The 19,114-nt window shown below is 37.7% G+C and overlaps 1 protein-coding gene across 1 annotated transcript in view; it reads right to left on the reverse strand.

The window, feature by feature from the left end:
- The window catches only part of itsn2b (intersectin 2b), a 37,259-nt gene extending 19,555 nt beyond the window's left edge, over positions 1–17,704 (reverse strand). The window contains exons 1-15 of the mRNA XM_060880337.1: positions 17,491–17,704; positions 10,542–10,619; positions 8,939–9,031; positions 8,685–8,748; positions 7,493–7,659; positions 6,890–7,096; positions 6,699–6,789; positions 6,404–6,546; positions 4,626–4,689; positions 4,389–4,526; positions 4,162–4,268; positions 3,593–3,855; positions 3,215–3,364; positions 2,910–3,050; positions 2,665–2,752 (exon numbers count right to left, since the gene is read on the reverse strand). Coding sequence (XP_060736320.1) covers positions 2,665–2,752; positions 2,910–3,050; positions 3,215–3,364; positions 3,593–3,855; positions 4,162–4,268; positions 4,389–4,526; positions 4,626–4,689; positions 6,404–6,546; positions 6,699–6,789; positions 6,890–7,096; positions 7,493–7,659; positions 8,685–8,748; positions 8,939–9,031; positions 10,542–10,548 — 1,723 coding nt within the window. The 5' untranslated portion in view covers positions 10,549–10,619; positions 17,491–17,704. The remainder of the gene's footprint in view (positions 1–2,664; positions 2,753–2,909; positions 3,051–3,214; positions 3,365–3,592; positions 3,856–4,161; positions 4,269–4,388; positions 4,527–4,625; positions 4,690–6,403; positions 6,547–6,698; positions 6,790–6,889; positions 7,097–7,492; positions 7,660–8,684; positions 8,749–8,938; positions 9,032–10,541; positions 10,620–17,490) is intronic.
- Between the last annotated feature and the right edge of the window lie 1,410 nt (positions 17,705–19,114).

Raw genomic sequence — 19,114 nt, forward strand, 5'->3', positions numbered from 1 at the left:
ACATTTATATCCAAGAGCCTAGAAAAGGTTGTAGCTTAGCAGTTATGCTCATAGGTGACATTGGAATACATTAATAAACTTTATCACTCAGTTAGTGTACTGACTAGTGTAGTCTTATTTCATATCAGAAATATAATGCCACTACATGAAACAGAAATATTAGTTCATGCTTTTGCTACCTCTATGTTGGATTATTCTACTGCCTTATGTTCCAGTAGGAGCATAAACAAGCTCCAGTTAGTCCAGAATGTAGCAACTAGAGTCCTAACTAGAACCAGAAGATATGAACACATGACTTCTTATTTTACCCACACTGCGTTGGCTCCCAATCAAATTTGGCATTGATTATAAAATATTACTATGGACCTATGAACAACGGAATGGTCTTGTGCCACAGTACCTAATTGCTTTTTGGTAGCACCTCAAGTAGTAAAAGTTTTTCTTACAAAGCCCCGCAGTTATGGAACTGCCTTCCAGTAATACCCCTTTTCCACCAAAAAGAACCGGGTGCTGGTTCAGAGCTAATGCTGGTTTTGGTTCAAAGTTGGTTCCACTGGTGAACCTTCTAAGAACCGATTGGCCTTTCCATCGGCTAGAGAGTCATCACAGAGCCGAGTCTGACGTCACTGTATACGTGTCACGTTTCCCAGCAACATTAGCGCAGCAGCGGCAAACACAAACACATCAACAATGGCGGATGTTGCTTTACTGTTAATGCTCATGGCTTTGTGAACCTACATTGGCATCCAAATGCGGCGAATCCAATGTGTACTTGCAGCTCCATGTAATTTGTATAAACGGAGGTTGTAACCGAGAAAGTACATAACATTATTTTATCATTAAAACAGAACACTTTAATACTTTTATTAACACTATCTTATTAACATTAACACTTTTTCTTTGGCGGTCGAAAAAGAAGGAACTGGTTCTAAATTAGGCTCCGAACCAGCACTCAAACTGCCTCGGTGGAAAAGGGGCATTAGTGTTCGGGACTCGTCACTATCTCAATGTCTAAGACCAGGCTGTACTTAAGACAACCTGGAGACCCATGGGACTGCTATGATTAGAAGCACTTGGAGACTATGGCACCAGCTTTGAACTCTTGTTGTCAGTTTTGTGCTTGAGTCTCAATCATTTTTAATTTAATGGCTTGGCCAGAAAGGAATTTATAATAAATCTATAATGAATTATGAAATCACACTGATGCTCATATTGCAAACTGCCCCAAAGCTCTGGGTTACAGAATTTTTCTTGAACCAAACGAGGATGGGTTTCTTTTTGAGTCTGGTTCCTCTTAAGGTTTCTTCATCATATCGGCTCAGGACGTTTTTCCTCTGGATTGCTCATTATTGATAAATAATTATATATATATATATATATATATATATATATATATATATATATATATATATATATATATATATATATATATATATATATAAAATTATATTTTTTTCAACATGCCATTTTTCCTCATCTTTGGTTCAAGTTGAACCATGACTCATGCTGAGAGCCATAAGCAAAAAACACACACACTTTTTACATTATGCAGTTCCTATGATGCACTGCTATAATACAGGTTAGCTTGTTGGTCTGTTTAGGCTGATTGCTTTTTCATCACAAAAGATCCATTCGGGAGTTTGGTTGCAATCAGTCTAAATCGACCTCTTCAGGCTGTCTCAGACCAATAGTTTTGGTGCGGATCTACATCTAAACAAACTGAACTAAGGGAAACAACACACCGTGTTGACACAAGCTCCAACAAACCAGGTGGGAAAATGCCAATAATGACTCAATGCTTCAGACACTCTCTCCGTCATCTTGTGTTCATCTATGAACATTCATGCTAGAATGTTCTTAGAAAGCATATATCTTAACATACAGTAAAGGAGGGGTTCTCAACCTTTTGCAAGCTGGGCCCCCCCCAAAGCAGGTTCATTGCAGTTGGGGCCCCCCCACACCACCTTGCATGCATAGATAGATAGATAGACAGACAGACAGACAGACAGACAGACAGATACTATTACTATGAGTAGTAGTAGACCTATCATCATTACCAGGCTATTGCTATATGGTTCAAGTCACTTACATTTTAGACGAAATATTGACTGTTTTGGTCTATTTTAGCAGCGAAAATAGATCTGATGAATCCAAACAAAGATCACAGCATAGCGCGTCTCACAGCAACACTCAATCTTGTTTTGAATGATTCAGTGATTTGAACGAATCGGTTGAGTCAAAGATTCAATGACCCATTCGCAAACATCTGTCTCATTCTTGATGAATCGGCCGTTTGAACTAATCGTTTGAATGAACGACTCAATGACTCGCTTTATAAAACCGCTTTTCACCTGTATTTCCGCGCTCACTATCAACAAACCAGCCCAAACACATTTTAATTTTTATTCAGGAGTTATGTATATACAAAACGATAACTTTTGATGACAGTAGTTTAGTGATAAAAAAAAAGTAACAAGTTTTTTTTTCCCCAGATTTTATTTTTTCCCTCCCATCCTGTAGCCTACTCGCGCGCCCCACTGGTTGAGAACCACAGCAGCAAAGCAACGCTGTAGATTTGAGTTCATTAAACTGTAGAACCTTTGCAGAAAAATTAGCCCAGTTATTGTAATAAGTTTTGCAAGTAAGAAGTAAAAAGCATGTTACCTAGAATGTTGTTCTGATTCATATTTCGAAGTAACTCATTCAGCTTCTGTTGCTCTGGAGTCAACTGGGCAAGTTTCCTCTGCAACTCCTAAACAGACCCACAAGCTAGATCACTTTGTGATTATTGTTTCATTTGGCTTATGTCAAAAAAAAGATAGTATGTGGGTTAAATTAAGTCTGGTGATGAAAAATTAAGTGTGGGGAAAAATAGTCCATAACAGGTAGATATAGGTACTAGGGCACACCTCAAACTGCTGCTGCAATGTGTTAATTTCTATTATTTGTCCATCTCTCTTCTGGTTGATATGATCCAATTCAATTTTATGGACTTTCGTCTTGGCCTGGGCATCTCTCAGTTTTTCAGATATTTCTTTATGCTTGCTGCCCTAAAATAAGACAAGGATAAAAAGTTAGATATAATTGGCTGATAAAGAACTAAATAATGTGTATTTTACCAGTAGTTCATAACATATATACTTATAGCTTTACAAGTTAAAGTTGTTAGATGGATAACCAAACAACAACGGCCTTAAGGTGCATCTCGCCTCACCACAGCTTCAAGCTCCAACTCCAGTCTACTTTTCTTTGACTTCAAGTGAACGATGACCTCTTGCTCATGACTCTTCTGGTTCTGGAGGTCCTGCTTTTTCCTCTTCTCCAACTCAAGCTGGCGCTGCCTCTCCAGTTCCTTCTTAGCTGCCTGTGAGGGTATTTAAAATATTAACTCCTGAAGTAAGAATAAGTATGTTCTGCTATAAAGATTTTAAAAGTTATGTTCTGAAATTGCTGAATATTCTAATGGCTTCTACCAAAAACTATTAAGGAAGAGTGACACTTTCTACATGCAACTTTTTCCCATAGCCAGTATGAAAGTCTTATCTGTTACATGAAGACACAATTGGTCTTAAGTCCAGAAAAATCAAGTCACCTCTTTCCTCTCTAGCTCTTTGAGTCTCTCCTCCTCCCTCTGCCTTTCCAGCTCTCTCTGTCGCTCAAGTCTCTTCTCCTCCTCTCTCTTCCTCCTGAGCTCCAGTTCACGTGCCTCCCTTTCTTTTTTCTCCTGCTCCTCACGTGCCTTTTGCGCTCTTCTTTCCTCCTCACGTCTCTGTTGCTCCTCTAAAACCAAGCGCCGTTTCTCCAGCTCTGCATTTCCTTGCTCTTGGTTTTTCTTGAACTTGTCCTCAAATGTCACTGTATAAAGATGTATACAAACATTAACTTTTCTTAGGAACACTTCATCAACATAATAATTAAAGCAGACCCCTAAAGCTATGCATAGATCTTATCTCCTTTTCATTAGTTTAGTAAGTATAGTGCTCCAATATATCTAATGGTAGTAAATAAAGAAACATTGTGATCATGTATAATGATATGTTTAGAATACCCTTCACTCACAACACATTTTGTATGTGAGTATTTAGAAAATGGGAGGAATGTAAGACTGAGGTACTGAGGTGTTTGTACAGAGCAGGTTTTGGGTGTGGTGAGCAGCCTTACAGTTACTCTTGGCTTTCTGTGGTGGATCAACGTCAGTAAACTCCTCAGCCAGTGATGCATAGATGGATGAACTGGTGCAGCCATTCAGTGCATCACCAACATTTCCCCTGAGAGCAAATTTAATAAATAATGGCTCATTAAATTGAACTCTTAAGGGCAAAACACAGTCTTTTAACAATCTGAAGAGAAACTGGGGCTTGACATGACCTGCCAAAATATTGCTGTACCTGAGTGATGGGGGTACAAGCTCCACTGGAAGAGCAAGAGGCAAAGCCTGTCCTTCCTTAGCCATATCCACCAGGTGCATGGCCAGAACAAACTCGTCTGCCTTTAGTTTACCATCCTTATCAACGTCTGCTAGGTTCCTATAAACCCCCCCAAAAAAGCAATATCAATTACAATTTCACTCTTGTGATCATAAACACAGAATTCTAAATGTAAACATGAATAGAAAAGATACTAACCAAATACTGGCTAGCTGGGATTGACTTAACAATGTTGAAGCCATTGCATTCCTAACTTGGGGGCCTGAAAACATAAAAGTGCAAGGAATTAAAAATCTAAATTAAAACTACACACTAATTTGATTATGTGCTTTTTCTGTCTAGACAGACACTGACCAAAAACAGTTGCAAATATACCTAACAAGTTCTAACAATATACTTACACATGAATGCTAATGTTTAAACTTAACCTTTGAATTTGAATTTACATTTGTTGCAACAAAACTTGTCTGAAACTGAGCCATAATAAACATGTCAGTAAAAGCAATAAGTATCTTAAAAAAAACTCTTACTGTAAGGATTGACATAAATTAAAAAAGAAATATAAAGAAAGCAACTTCCTCTTAAATTACAAAGAATGGGTATGAGATATGTCCACAATTCACATGCCACTATAGACTAACATACACTATATTGCCAAAGGTTTTGGGACGTCTACATTTACATGCACATGAATTTATTAGCATCCCATTCTTTATCTGTAGGGTTGAATATGGAGTTGCCCCAAACTTAGCAGCTATAACAGCTTCAACTCTTCTGGGAAGGAGTGCGTTTATGGGAATTTGTGACCATTCCTCCATTTGTGAGGTCATGCAGCAATGTTGGGCGAGAAGGCCTGGCTCGCTGTCTTTTAATCCAAAGATGTTCTATCGGGGTGAGGTCAGGAGTCTGTGCAGGCCAGCTCCTCCACACCAAACCTTGCTTTGTGCACTGGTGCACAGTCACGATGGAACAGGAAGGAGCCATCCCCAGACTGTTCCTACAAAGTTGGGAGCATAAAACTGTCCAAACTGTCTTGGTATGCTGAAGCATTAGGAGTTCCTGGAACTAAGAGGCCATGCTCAACCCCTGAAAAACAACCCCAGACCGTAATACCATAATCTCCAAAATTTGAAGGTCTGCAGCTATTAACTTCTGCACACTCTGTGCCTCAGCATGCACTAACCCCGCTTTGTGATTTTTACATGGCCTACCACTTCAAGGAGTTGCAGCTGTTCCTACTTTGCTATAACTTCACTAACAGTTGCTTCCACTTTGTTATATCATCACTAGCAGTTGACCATGGAATATTTAGTAGTGAGAAAATTTCACAAATAGACATATTGCACAGGTGATATCCGATCACGGTACCACTCTTAGATTGACTGAGCTCCTGAGAGCGACCCATTTCACAAATGCTTGTAGAAGCAGTCTGCATGCCTAGATGCTTGTTTTTATAATATATATAATTCAAGACAAAATTCACATTATTCAAGACAAAGGGTTATTATCCCAAATAATAATAATAAAAAAAGTTTTTTTTATTGTTTTTTGAATGTAGAAAACCATTAAATTCTTGCTTTACATCATTACTTTACATGTGCCCAAGACTTGTATAGTACTTTGAATCTGTTCAGCGTACAAAGGTGGATAAAAAAAATTAAAGTTAAAGGCATTAAGCACTGTGACAAGAAATGACTGTAAATAATGCACTTAAAGATAAATGACCATTACACTTTTCATGGTCAGTTTTAGCCATGAGAAAAAAGAAAATATGGATATGTGAATATGGATCATTTTCCAAAATGTTCTACCGAGGAGCTATATGTGTCAGGATGGAACTAGCAGCTTTATTGAGAAACAGGAGCAAGCACATAGGCATTTAAGTATAAGAGGATGCCTGTTAAAACACATTTGCATATGAGACCTTAATATGCTGAAACCTCAGCACACTTATGTAAAGTAGTTTATCATCATACCTGACAGGTAGCCAAACATCTGCTTATCTATGCTGTTGAACTGCTGTCTGTATTTAAGTCGGGATGCCTGTGGCACAGCCCAATCTGTGGGGCTGCTCTGAGAAATGCCACTGGCTAAAGATGATGTGGAAGAAGAGTTGGAGCTGGGAGAGAGATAAATGTGTCAATCCAATGCACAGCTATTTTTGTTTTTTATTCGAAAAATAACAAACATACATAGCCAGAACATACACACATGCATGTTTATACCAAGTCCATCACAAGTCACTGTGCACATCACACTGTTAGATCTCACCTGCTTGAACCCAGGTCCAGGACCCCTGATGTCTTAGGAGTGGGAGAAAAACCCATTGGAGAGGAAGTGAAGTAACTGTTCAGTGGGAGAGCTATAAATACAAAAAAGTAAAGACAATTTAGTACCTTAAATGCTTAAATATGCAACCATGTGTTATTAACTGTACTGTGGTGGTTCAGATTCTTACATACCATTCATAAGCGAACCAGGAATGGGCTGAATTATTCCCACAGGTCCATTGGCAAAAGCAGGAGCATTAATGGTGGCCATTATTGGCATGGTCAATCCACTGGGCATCATGGGAGTCATGCCCTGCATGGGACTTACAGATGGTGGCGGCATAGGTGTAAGAACAGGCATAGTGGGCACTATGGGCATGTTGTGCATGGATCCCATTCCTTGACAAACAGTGCAAAAGTTAATTTCAAAGTCAATATGAACAAACAATCCTTGAAATCATATAGACTTAAAAAAAGAAACAAATTATGAAGTAGAAATATTATTTTAAAATGGTACCTGTACCTAAATATTCATACCCACTAAATGAAAGGAATCAGTCAGTTTGTTTAACAACAATGTCAATGCTGCCGACAAAAATATGTTGGTTCTATTATCAATGTACTGTTGAAGTAACCATGCTTTATGCAGCCATAATGCTGTACTTGCATAGAAAAATCACATTAGAGAAGGCTGAAAATATGAACTACTTAAAGCATATCTATTCCTAATAAGCACAAACTTATGATACATTTTAAACACATTTTGTTCAAAATAAAGGCACATTGGAAACTTACTAAGTGGTGTAAGTGGCATGGTAGGAGCAGGTACTGGTGGTTGTTTCATGATGATAGGCAGAGCTGTAGGAATATTCTGGCCCTGCAGCTTCATCTTAATCAGCTTCATGGCAATTGAGAACTCTAGGCGGTCCATTTTTCCATCCTTGTTCATGTCAGCCAGAGCCCTGCACCAGAGATATACAATACATCTCCAAAATCTTACCAGAAAGAAGCTCCTGAATGAATCTACAACTTTAAATGTGCTACCTTGTTTAAAAAGAAAATGTATATTTATTTATATTTATTTATGTATATGACTTTAAATTACATTACTATTATAACAGTAATCTAGTTTTCATAATATTTCTAAAAGAATTTAAGGAAATTTTCATTCCACAGGGCTGATTTTCCCCCTCACGCAGCACTTGACATTTGACACACTTGAGCTGTCTGACTTGCTTTATATGCAGAGAGATTGGTTTCTGTAGATTCGTGGGACTACTCCAAAGCTAGCAATAAAATGATTAATGCATTGCAAGTGCATACTCATTTTCATCTCCTGAAAAGGAAAAGCTTCAGAGTTGCATGGCATCAGCACTTAAGTCTCAGCTGAGCCATGTCTTCCACTTTTAAGTCAGAATCTAAATCTGATATATGCTCAATGCCTCAACATCAGTCACTGATCACTGACGACACTGTCTGATTTGGACATCCTCCTTGCTGACAGCTGGCAGATGCGATCAATAATCAATGACTGATGCTAAGGCACGTGTCAGCAGGTGTCAGTGTAAGGAATAAAGCTGGGGTCTGAACACAAGGGACAGACACTGGCTGCATCAGCGCAATATCTACGGATTCTTTAAAAGAACTGGTGGCCGGCACTATTTTTTTTAACTCCATCTGTACGACCCAGCTTCGCTCATGGGCATCAATCAAATTCAGTATAAATCAAAGTATGAAACCTCTTGTTCTATGCAAAAATGCTTGAAATACACAGAAACACAACAGAAGAGGCTGAAAATCTCCTATAGCAAATCAAGATATTCGTGGCTCCTTCTGCAGTCGTAAACAAAAATGTGAAAAGCTGCCATGTGTACAAATCAAAGGGGGAGAGGTGGCTGATTACATTTCTGTTACAAGCTACAGATCATAACAACATGTAAAATTTTCTTCTTTTTTAAAAGATTTTGGTTTAGCATAGAATACTCACCAGATCTCAGCCAGCACTGAGGAAGGGAGGCCTGACTGCAGGAAGAAACTCCGTGCCTTTTCCCCTACATACAAAAAGATTTCAAGCATTTGTCAACAGCAGGAAACAAATTCTGAGAAAACATATCTCTGCATTTCTCTAACACAAGGTAAGCACACATGGTCACCTTGTGTATGCAGACCCGAAGAGAGCCAGACATTTATAGCAAGATCATCTTAAAAGCAATGACCAATACAACCCTACAGAATACATACCAGTCACAAAACCCTGCACAGGGGAGAGGGAGTCAAATTTCTGATCATGTTTGTCCCTTTCCTCTGGACTTATAGCCCATATACTGCGGCCACCTGAGTAAAATGAATACAAGGAAAAATACAAATGAGAAAATAAAGTGAGAAGCAATTTTGATTAATCAAAAAGCGTTGCACAATTAATGCAAATCAAGCTGTTTTTATATCACAGTACCATATGATAAACAGTATATGATGACCTTCATTTCACATCAATTGTGCCAAATGAATAGAAGCATATTATTTCACATGCATCAATCAGGATTTTTTTAGGGGGCAAAGCATCAAAGGCACCTTTAAAAGATTCTATCTTTTCTTATTGTTGCATTTTATACCCATGGGAGTCAGAGCAGGCCACAGAATGCTTTGTATGTTTTTGTGTATTACTATAATTTAAATCACAACATAATGAGACTATCCAAAAAAAACTGTTTCTTTTTATTTTTAATATATGGAATGGTTTGTCCATAATGCAAATGAATTTGATGGTGAAACATGTTAGCATTGTGAATTGTGGCCAAATCTTTCACTTTCTTTTTATTATTTTGTAGATAACTGATACACCTCACCGTATGGATCTCCAAAATGTGTCACTCTAAATTCAACTCTATGAGGTCCTCCAATTAACATCCATCCATTTTGTGAGGAGGGTGAACAGAGTGCCATACTATTGCAGGACACAGTCACACACTACAGACACTTTGTGTTCCTCATGTCTCTGGACTGGTGAAGAAACATGGAATGCCCAGAAGCAAATATCAAACCCTCAACTCCAGTAGTATTAGACAAACATGCAAACCACTAAGCAACCATGTCCTCTAAAACTCTCTCACTCTCATTTTCTACCGCTTATCCAAACTACCTCGGGTCACGGGGAGCCTGTGCCTATCTCAGGCGTCTTTGGGCATCAAGGCAGGATACACCCTGGACAGAGTGTCAACCCATCGCAGGGCACACACACTCTCATTCACTCACGCAATCACACACTAAGGACAATTTTCCAGAGATGCCAATCAACCTCCATGCATGTCTTTGGACCGGGGGAGGAAACCGGAGTACCCGGAGGAAACCCCAGAGGCACGGGGAGAACATGCAAACTCCACACACACAAGGTGGAGGCGGGAATCGAACCCCCAACCCTGTAGGTGTGAGGTGAACATGCTAACCACTAAGCCACCGTGCCCCCCCCTCTAAAAACTATAATTAACCAATTTGCAAAATTGTATGTAACTTTTAGAAGAAATAAAAATGTCTAATAACCAAAATATATGAAAGAGATGTTTGTTTCACTTGTTTTGTTCGGAAGTGCTTATTCCACAGGCAGCACTCAAATGCCGTTAATGTTTAATGTTAGACAAGCATTTTTTTATTGTTGTTTATTGTTATCTTGTTAGAAATAGAGAAATTCCTTTGCCCCTTAATTTTTGCGTGTATCTATATTTACTGGTACTCCAAAAAAAAGAAAAAAAAAGTGTTCTGTGTGAATGCAGGTCATTTTGAGCATCCTTTTCATTCATTACTTATTTACACAAAGATATACATATACAAAGTTATACTGTAGTCTTACCATTCATGTCTGCAGGTGGAGGGTTGAGGGAACAGGAAAAGTGGTCCTGGTCTTGCCTCAACTTGCTAGCTCACACATCTTGAAAGAGAGAAAGAGAGAAAGAGAGAGAGAGAGAGAGAGAGAGAGAGAGAGAGAGAGAGAGAGAGAGAGAGAGAGAGAGAGAAAGAGAGAAAGAGAGAGAGAGAGAGAGAGAGAGAGAGAGAGAGATGTTATAAATCTTGACCTACCCCATCCTGCAATCAGACAGAAAGGAAGAGAAAACAGGAAAAACATAAAAAGTACAAACAGGCTTTTCTTTGAAATATTTTAACTCTCAATAGCTTGATTGGACATGTACATCACAGCTGTGTGGTACTCTTCAACTAGCACCAACTGTGCCCGAAACCGTTCCCCTCGACTAGCACCAACTGTGCCCAAAACTGTACAACTACCACCACCAACTGTACCCAAAACCGTACCCCTAAACTACCAACAACAACTGTGCCCGAAACTGTACCCCTAAACTACCATAAACAACTGTGCCCGAAACCGTTCCCCTCAACTACTAACAACTGACGATGGTACTATCTGTTGATCTGAGCAGGTAAAAAATGTTGCATCAATACAATGGTGAGAAAAAACTGCCAAAATCTAGTTATTCTAGTTGCTCTGCTCCAAAATCAGGCAACATAAGTTAAGGCTCATAGGACACAAAACAGGCAAGCATGAAACACACATTACGAAACAAGACACAATTACAATCTGAATTCCAGAAAGGTTGGGACATTTTTTTTTAAAAATCTGAATAAAATAAAAACTTTGATCCACTAAATTTGATGCCTGCTACAGATCTTAAAATAGTTTGCATGGGGCAATAAATGGCTGAAAAAGGAAATAAATATGAAAAGATTCAGCTGGGAGAACACCTAGCAACTAATTAAGGTAATTGATATCAGGTCTGTAACATGATTAGCATATAAGTCACTTTAGTTGGATTAAGTTACCATACATCATAACCACTAATTCCATCTCCTACAAGTTGTGCATTTGCTAATATTTTGTGTAATGCAGTACAACAGACCAATGACAGGTGACAGGAATCAGAATGTTACCCAACAGGACAGACATCTACAAGCCTGCTGGGATAAATAAACGATAGCGATCTGTTTCATATGTCTTTAGTTTGGTTACTAGTTTCTCTCCACCTTGGCCTGAGAGTAGTAATAATTATCATCGAGAGGCAGATATTTCAGTATAGATGTTGCAGCTTAGATAGAAACTGCGTAGTTTTTGGACCAGTCAAACGTATTTGTAAAGTTCTGAATAGATTTTGTAGCCACCAATGATGCCATGTTCCAAGTTGTATAACACATCTAGATGTAAATATCAGGAATATTAAATATAAATTTATTTTATATTGTTACATTCATCTGTTCTTAAATCCAACTTTCTTCAAAACAAAGAACTGGTCTTTGTTGTTCAAATACTTTTGCATTTTATACATACTTTCAGAAATGACTGCAGTATTTCTCTGAATTAGGCCAATAATTTGCATCATGGTTCACAGGTACACCTTTACATAGTGCCATAATCAACCTAATGAGATTTTAAAGAGACCTCTATTAAATACACAGATGTGCAAACTACCCACATTTAAAGTTGATTATCTCAACAGTGGCAATGCAAATGTTCATAAAAATATGGTTTCTAAGGTTGATTTTGAAGAACTCATGCCAGCAGGATGCCAGGTTGGGATAATTACACCAACAGGGGTTTTAGCTCTTTGACGAGTTAAGGTTACCAGGTGAACAACTGTGAATAATGTGTATCATTAAACCCATATTCATTTAAAATTATGTCTAAGCATCAATGTGATATGTAAAAAAAATATCCTCTATCACATTTTAGGCATATCACCCAACCCAGCAGTACAGCCAATAATTGTGTTAAATGTGTACAAATGTACACATCAAGAGCAAAGTCAAAGAATGATAACTTGACATTAGACACCCAGATTCTGCTCAGATGATATTATACAGCAGTTCATTTCACACAATCTATGGTTTACACTAACTAATGACCAAAAACCGTGCATAAGGTAACACTAAACGCCTGAACCACCCTGTGTCTGCCTGACGTGTTTACATTTTATTTGAATATGACCTTTTAAAATCCAAGGCCTAATGTTCTACAGTGTACAACCTAAAATTCAGAGATACAAAGAGTGAAACCAAGCAAATTGCACTACACTGCTGCCTTTTTTGTGCCTGCACAAAAGCAATTTTAAAAACATCTCTGTTCAAGGAATAAAACCAGAACAAAGAACAAAGTAAACATTGTGACTGATTTACTGATTTGAAATACACAATGCCATTGCCAGCTTGCTTGAGTTCAACCACTTTGTTTTAACGATGAAGTTGCCTAGAACAGCAGAAATAAATGGTGGTGCCATTTATAAACACATCCCACCCTCCCGTTCCAACAAAGCAGAAATTACACAGGGTGAACTATAACCCAAAAATTGTAAAAATTTAATATAAATTACATTATGATAGAGGGAAAAATCTTAGAAATTTTATTTTATTGCTGAAAAAAAAACTATTATTTTCGTTATTTTGCTTTTTTTAATTTTTAATAAGATTACTGTTTAAAAAAAATCAAACTTGATGTTCTCCAGCACAACTCCAACTCATTTCTCCTCAGTAAGAGCACATAAATGATTAATACTTCACCTGTCATCTAATATCTGATTACACACTGCCATGAATAAGAACAGAATAAAATAAACACTGCTTGCACAAATTTATAATCTGGCTCTATTGAACCAAAGGTGATTGCATTGACGAAGTCCACCACACCCTTCTGTTTCTTCTGGCTGCTTCTTTTTCCTACTACAGATTTTCTGGGATTACAGTACATTTAGGTCACTCAACCCTTAGTCCTACATATGTTAAATACAAGCGTTTAAATAAGCATTTTTTACCCACCAAATTCACTGGTTGTTGCTTGTTTTTTTTTTTTTTTGCATTTCATATTTTGTTTCTCTTTTTTTAGTCTAGTAGACTTGTGTTTTCTAAAAGATTTATCATCTATAAACAATATAATCTTCAACAGAGTGGATTATATCACCTGACCTGCCAACCTTTACCATTTTATGCAGCTTCTTAATTCAACACAGGAATATGGGTGTAGGGCTTGGCGTTAAAACGATAACGATATGTATCTCAATAGACATGTGATCGATATCAATAAAAAAATGCGTTCGATAAAACGTTCGATATTTTTTATTTTTAGCACTATTCGGACGGGACTAGTTTTCCAAACGACGTTTGAGTTAGATTTTTTTTCAGCCGACGTCTGTCATTTCATGTATGGATTCGGACGGGACTAATCTTTGTGTTTATTACGGAGGTAGGAGTGTCTGTGTTTTACATGTGGGCGTTGCAGAAGACCACATGTCCAGGATGCGTGGATTGTGTATGGTCATATGACCGATCAATAAACTTGATCGGTCATATGACCGATCAATAAACTTGAATACGGTGCGCTAGGGTTAATACGGTAGTTCACGTTGACCAAAACGGACAAGAAAACGCGTTTTGGAAAAAACATTTTCGCCAATCACAGACATTCGCATTCAGATGGGATTAGATTTCTCAGCCTACCAGTAGGTAATAGTAGGTAACAGTAGGTAATTTGCTCTGGAATTTTTACACAGGTCGTGTGAGAAAAAGACAGACATGGCAGATTCGGACGGGATTAAAATCACAAAGTACGTCTGTGAAACTGAAATTTCTCTAACAACCCCCTGTAAAACTAGTCCCGTCCGAATAGTGCTTTTGTCAGAAGAAAACCGAGGTTGCGAAGCAAGTTTGGTTGCATTAACAAAGGCACTCGCTCTCTGGTAACCTAGCAACGTAGGGAGTGACACGCTAACAGCCAATCATGTAACAGTATCATGTTAGGTTGCACCATATCGTTGTCTCGTGCTAGAGTTAGAAAAAATTCTAACTCAAACGTCGTTTGGAAAACTAGTCCCGTCCGAATAGTGCTAAAAAATAAAAAAAATCGAACGTTTTATCGAACGCATTTTTTATTGATATCGATCACATGTCTATTGAGATACATATCGTTATCGCTTTAACGCCCAGCCCTACACCCATATTTCTGTGTTGAATTAAGAAGCTGCATAAAATGGTAAAGGTTGGCAGGTCATGTGACATAATCCACTATGTTAGACTATGCTAAACATACTTCAAGTATGATTAGAGTAAGAATAACTTGGAGTTACTTTTTCATATTTCTGCAGGTTTTATATTTCAAACAATGTTACTGTACTGTATCAGGTTTGTTTTTTTATATTACAGATGTATCACAGTCTACCTCAGTTTTATTTATTCAATTCAGTTCAACAGCTAGTGAACTTCCTAGCACTAAACTTGCACTAAATTCTCAGGTTTCTCTATGTTTATATTTAACACTTTGCATTTCTTACATTTTCTTTCATTTTGCACCTTAAATGTTAAGAGATAATTGTTAAGTGTTCATTGTGACTTTAGACTTATGTTTACATTATAATTATTTGAGTTTTCCTGGTTGTTGACATTTCTGTCTTAACTGAGGGGATTATGATCAGAGGAAGGTTAAGTTTAAAATAAAAATGTTAAAATGTAATATATTTTTCTCCTGGTCCTTATTTTAAATGGGTCATAAAAAATATCAATAATTATCGATATCAACCGATATGAAACACTGATATTGTGATACAGTTTTCAGCCATATTGCCCAGCCCTATAATGGGAGTATTATTTATAATATTATTTAACACAAATTGCTCAATAATAATAATAAAAAAAGAAAGTAATTCAACAGGATATTCTTCAAAACTTGCGAGTATCTTTTTTATGCTTCAATTTGTCAACACAACATTAAGAGTAGCAATACACTTTTAAATCTCTTAAGTCACTTACATCCAGTTAAAAGGTTTACTAACATGAATCACCCAGCACTGTGTAAATCTAATCTACAATCCTAATTATAAATTGCATCTTAAACCACCGTGATTCTTACCAAGAGTGAACACCAAATACGCTCCAATGAACTTTATATCTGTCCCGCAAGCTTATCTCATAGAAGGCAGTCATAATCTGACAGATCATTCCCATAAACCACATCTTATATGTCAGGTCTCAAAGGATCCAAGCTGTGAATCCACAGGCTGTAAATCTAAGGTTCAATTTTTGTCCATACTTCATATCCATCCACAATGTATTGTGAGAAAGACTAAACAAGCATGAAAACAGAGAGCATGACTTTCTCTTGTGGTATTCATTCAGTTGCATGTGCCATTGAATACAGCGTGATGTCACTCATCAGACATTGAGCTTTACTTGTATACTCCCACAAGCAAAGCATTCTAGGTGCTAGGATTCTTAAATGGTACCAAAGCGACCAACTACTAGCACGATTGTAAAATTATTGCTGGATGTTTAGAAACCAAAACAGATAGAAATTTGCAATGACATATACAGTCAGTTACAGAAGGAAAAATGGCAAAATTCTAAAAAAAAAATATGTATATAAATATATATATATATATATATATATATATATATATATATATATATATATATATATACACACATACACATGTGTGTGTGTGTGTATCTAATTGTTAAACTGTCAACTTGAACACGATTTGAATTTTAATTATTGTTTTATTAAACAAACCAATACTTTAAATGGTGACTAACATTAACATGCTAACTAGTGACCATTAGCAAGGAATGTCATAACCATTTAACCCTTTAAAGGCAATTTACTCTATAAACCTGCAAGTAATCATGAGGATGTAAAGGGATGTTGTTGGTGTGTCCATTAAAAGTCTGACAAGATGCCAATCCAAATACATACCTTCAGGACCAAAAGGCAGTTTTCTAAACTTGTTCTGAGACTCTGGCTTAAACTATTTCCTTAGTTTTTCTTCATACATTTTTCACATAACTTTAACTGGTAAGAATGAACAAATATAGAATAATTGCACTTTTAACATGATATAATGAGGAAAACAAATACTACATTACAGAATCAACGAGAGACTTGCTAACTGATTACAGATTCATGATTAGCAACCGCACACACACACACACACACACACACACACACACCAGTCAGACCCGTTTGCAACCTGCCTAGCAGGTTTCTCAAAGCATCCACGTAGACCTACTAAATCCCTGTGACGCTCCTTATAGACATTGTTTTATTCAAAACAAACTTCGCTCATAAGAAGCTGCACTGTTTAAGGCCCTGGTGTTAATTATTTAATTTAATTTACTTCAGCTTTATTAGCTTTATGGCCCCACAATCCTGAGACACTGACGCTGCTTGTTTGAAATGAATCTAGTTTGTAATGTTAACAAACACCCTGAAGGCCTATAGTAATGATTTAGTTTAACAATGTGAACAGACAGCATGGACTATAACAATAACAATAAAGCAGCAGTATTAATGATACACATCTCTAAAACAAGCTGTTGGGTCACAGTAACAGCAGTATTAATGATACACATCTCTAAAACAAGCTGTTGGGTCACAGTAACAGCAGTATTAATGATACACATCTCTAAAACAAGCTGTTGGGTCACAGTAACAGCAGTATTAATGATACACATCTCTAAAACAAGCTGTTGGGTCACAGTAACAGCAGTATTAATGATACACATCTCTAAAACAAGCTGTTGGGTCACAGTAACAGCAGTATTAATGATACACATCTCTAAAACAAGCTGTTGGGTCACAGTAACAGCAGTATTAATGATACACATCTCTAAAACAAGCTGTTGGGTCACAGTAACAGCAGTATTAATGATACACATCTCTAAAACAAGCTGTTGGGTCACAGTAACAGCAGTATTAATGATACACATCTCTAAAACTAGCTGTTTGGTCAGTAATAGCAGCTGCTACTTACATTCTATCACCAGCGACAAATAAACATTTTTAACTGTGTGGGATCCCACAGAGTTGTAAATATGTTCTTTCGAGGTCCTTTGAATATAAAGCGATGAACCAGATTGGTGAAGGTTGCGCTAGATTTTTTCCCTTAAACATTGACAACCTGTTGCGTTAAGCGCTGTCAGAAATACAACATGGCTGACGGCTCTGAGGTTCACGGCCCTGTGCTGCAATCCGGTGTGGAACGCCAGAAGGGTCAAAACGTTTAAACAGTGGTTCGCTTGCTTTTACGGCAATCTGCTGTGGAAAACAAGAAGGGCCAAAACTTCTAAACAATTGTGTACGTTGTAAAGGCAAAGGTCTCATTTCATGCCAGGAACAGCCACCTCATGCCCATAGTTAACCCAATCTTCATTTAAAAATTATTATTGATTGTCATAAATTTAATTTGATCTAGATATAATGTTAAGCTTTCCTATCGTAAGGTTACATGTGTTGCACACATGAGCAATTTGAAGATATTAGCAGAAAAATATTAGAAAATATTAGCAGAAAGAAATCATTAGGCAGTTTAATAGCGGTGAAAACAGTTCCAACTTCACCCAGGATCAAAGTCAATAAACAGGCAATAGTCAGGTGATCTACAAATAAAGGTATCAGGGCTAGGCAAAACACAGGAGTCGAGAAATAGTAACACCAGGTGAACATAAACAAAGAAATGCTTGGTAATGTCACAAACTAGAACAGAACTGAGTGTATACTTCGCACCATATACACGACAATGGTTACTGAAAATACTGGCAAATAATAAAAAGTGGCAGCATACATGTCTATAAGGATGTGCGGGGAAATGATAAATTTGCTGTTAGTGGAGATTTTGCTTGGAAACATGTAATCATATATTTTTTTGTAAAAGTAAAGTTCTCACCTTGTCAACAACATCTCTTGAGACTATTCAAAATTTCTTTTGTAGCGGCTGGGAGAGGCTGAACACAGACACCACTGACCAGATATTGTAAATGACAGTGAAGGTTTAGAATAGAATACATTATCCTGTCTTGTTTAAAATGTGTCTTAGACATGATATTTGCCATGCCACTGTGTTAAACATACATTAACGTCTGCTATTGCAGAGAGATTCATTAATAGTCTCCCAGATTTCTCACACGATTGGATCACCATTTGTCCCCACAAAAGATGATCAGGTGACTGATTACTTAGACTCACCGTTTCACTACACCCTTGATATTGTAGATTCACAAGGAAGATAATTAGAGAAAACTAGCACCCTGGTACAATGATCATGTGTTGTTCAGTCCGGCGCCAAGGTTCCATGGACCCTGGGTGCAGCAGCAGCATTAGACTGGACCCAGGTGAGGACCTCTCCCCCTCCACTGCCACCAGACTCCAAGATCTCCACCCTGAACTACTTTGCCCCCCTTCGCGAGATGGAACGCTAGAGATTACTAGAGACTCCATCACCTGCCGCGTCCATGCTACTGCATCTAAACGTAAGGTGGGCACTTGCTGTTTTGCTGGAGTTTGTGTTCTTGATGTCGCTGCACAGGCACCAGGGACCCTGAGCTAGAACATGGAATGACACCAGCTTGAGGCAGTCAGAGATCCTGAAGAGGGACTTC

Source organism: Tachysurus vachellii, chromosome 10 (genome assembly GCF_030014155.1).
Source record: "Tachysurus vachellii isolate PV-2020 chromosome 10, HZAU_Pvac_v1, whole genome shotgun sequence".
In the NCBI taxonomy this organism is placed as follows: domain Eukaryota; kingdom Metazoa; phylum Chordata; class Actinopteri; order Siluriformes; family Bagridae; genus Tachysurus; species Tachysurus vachellii.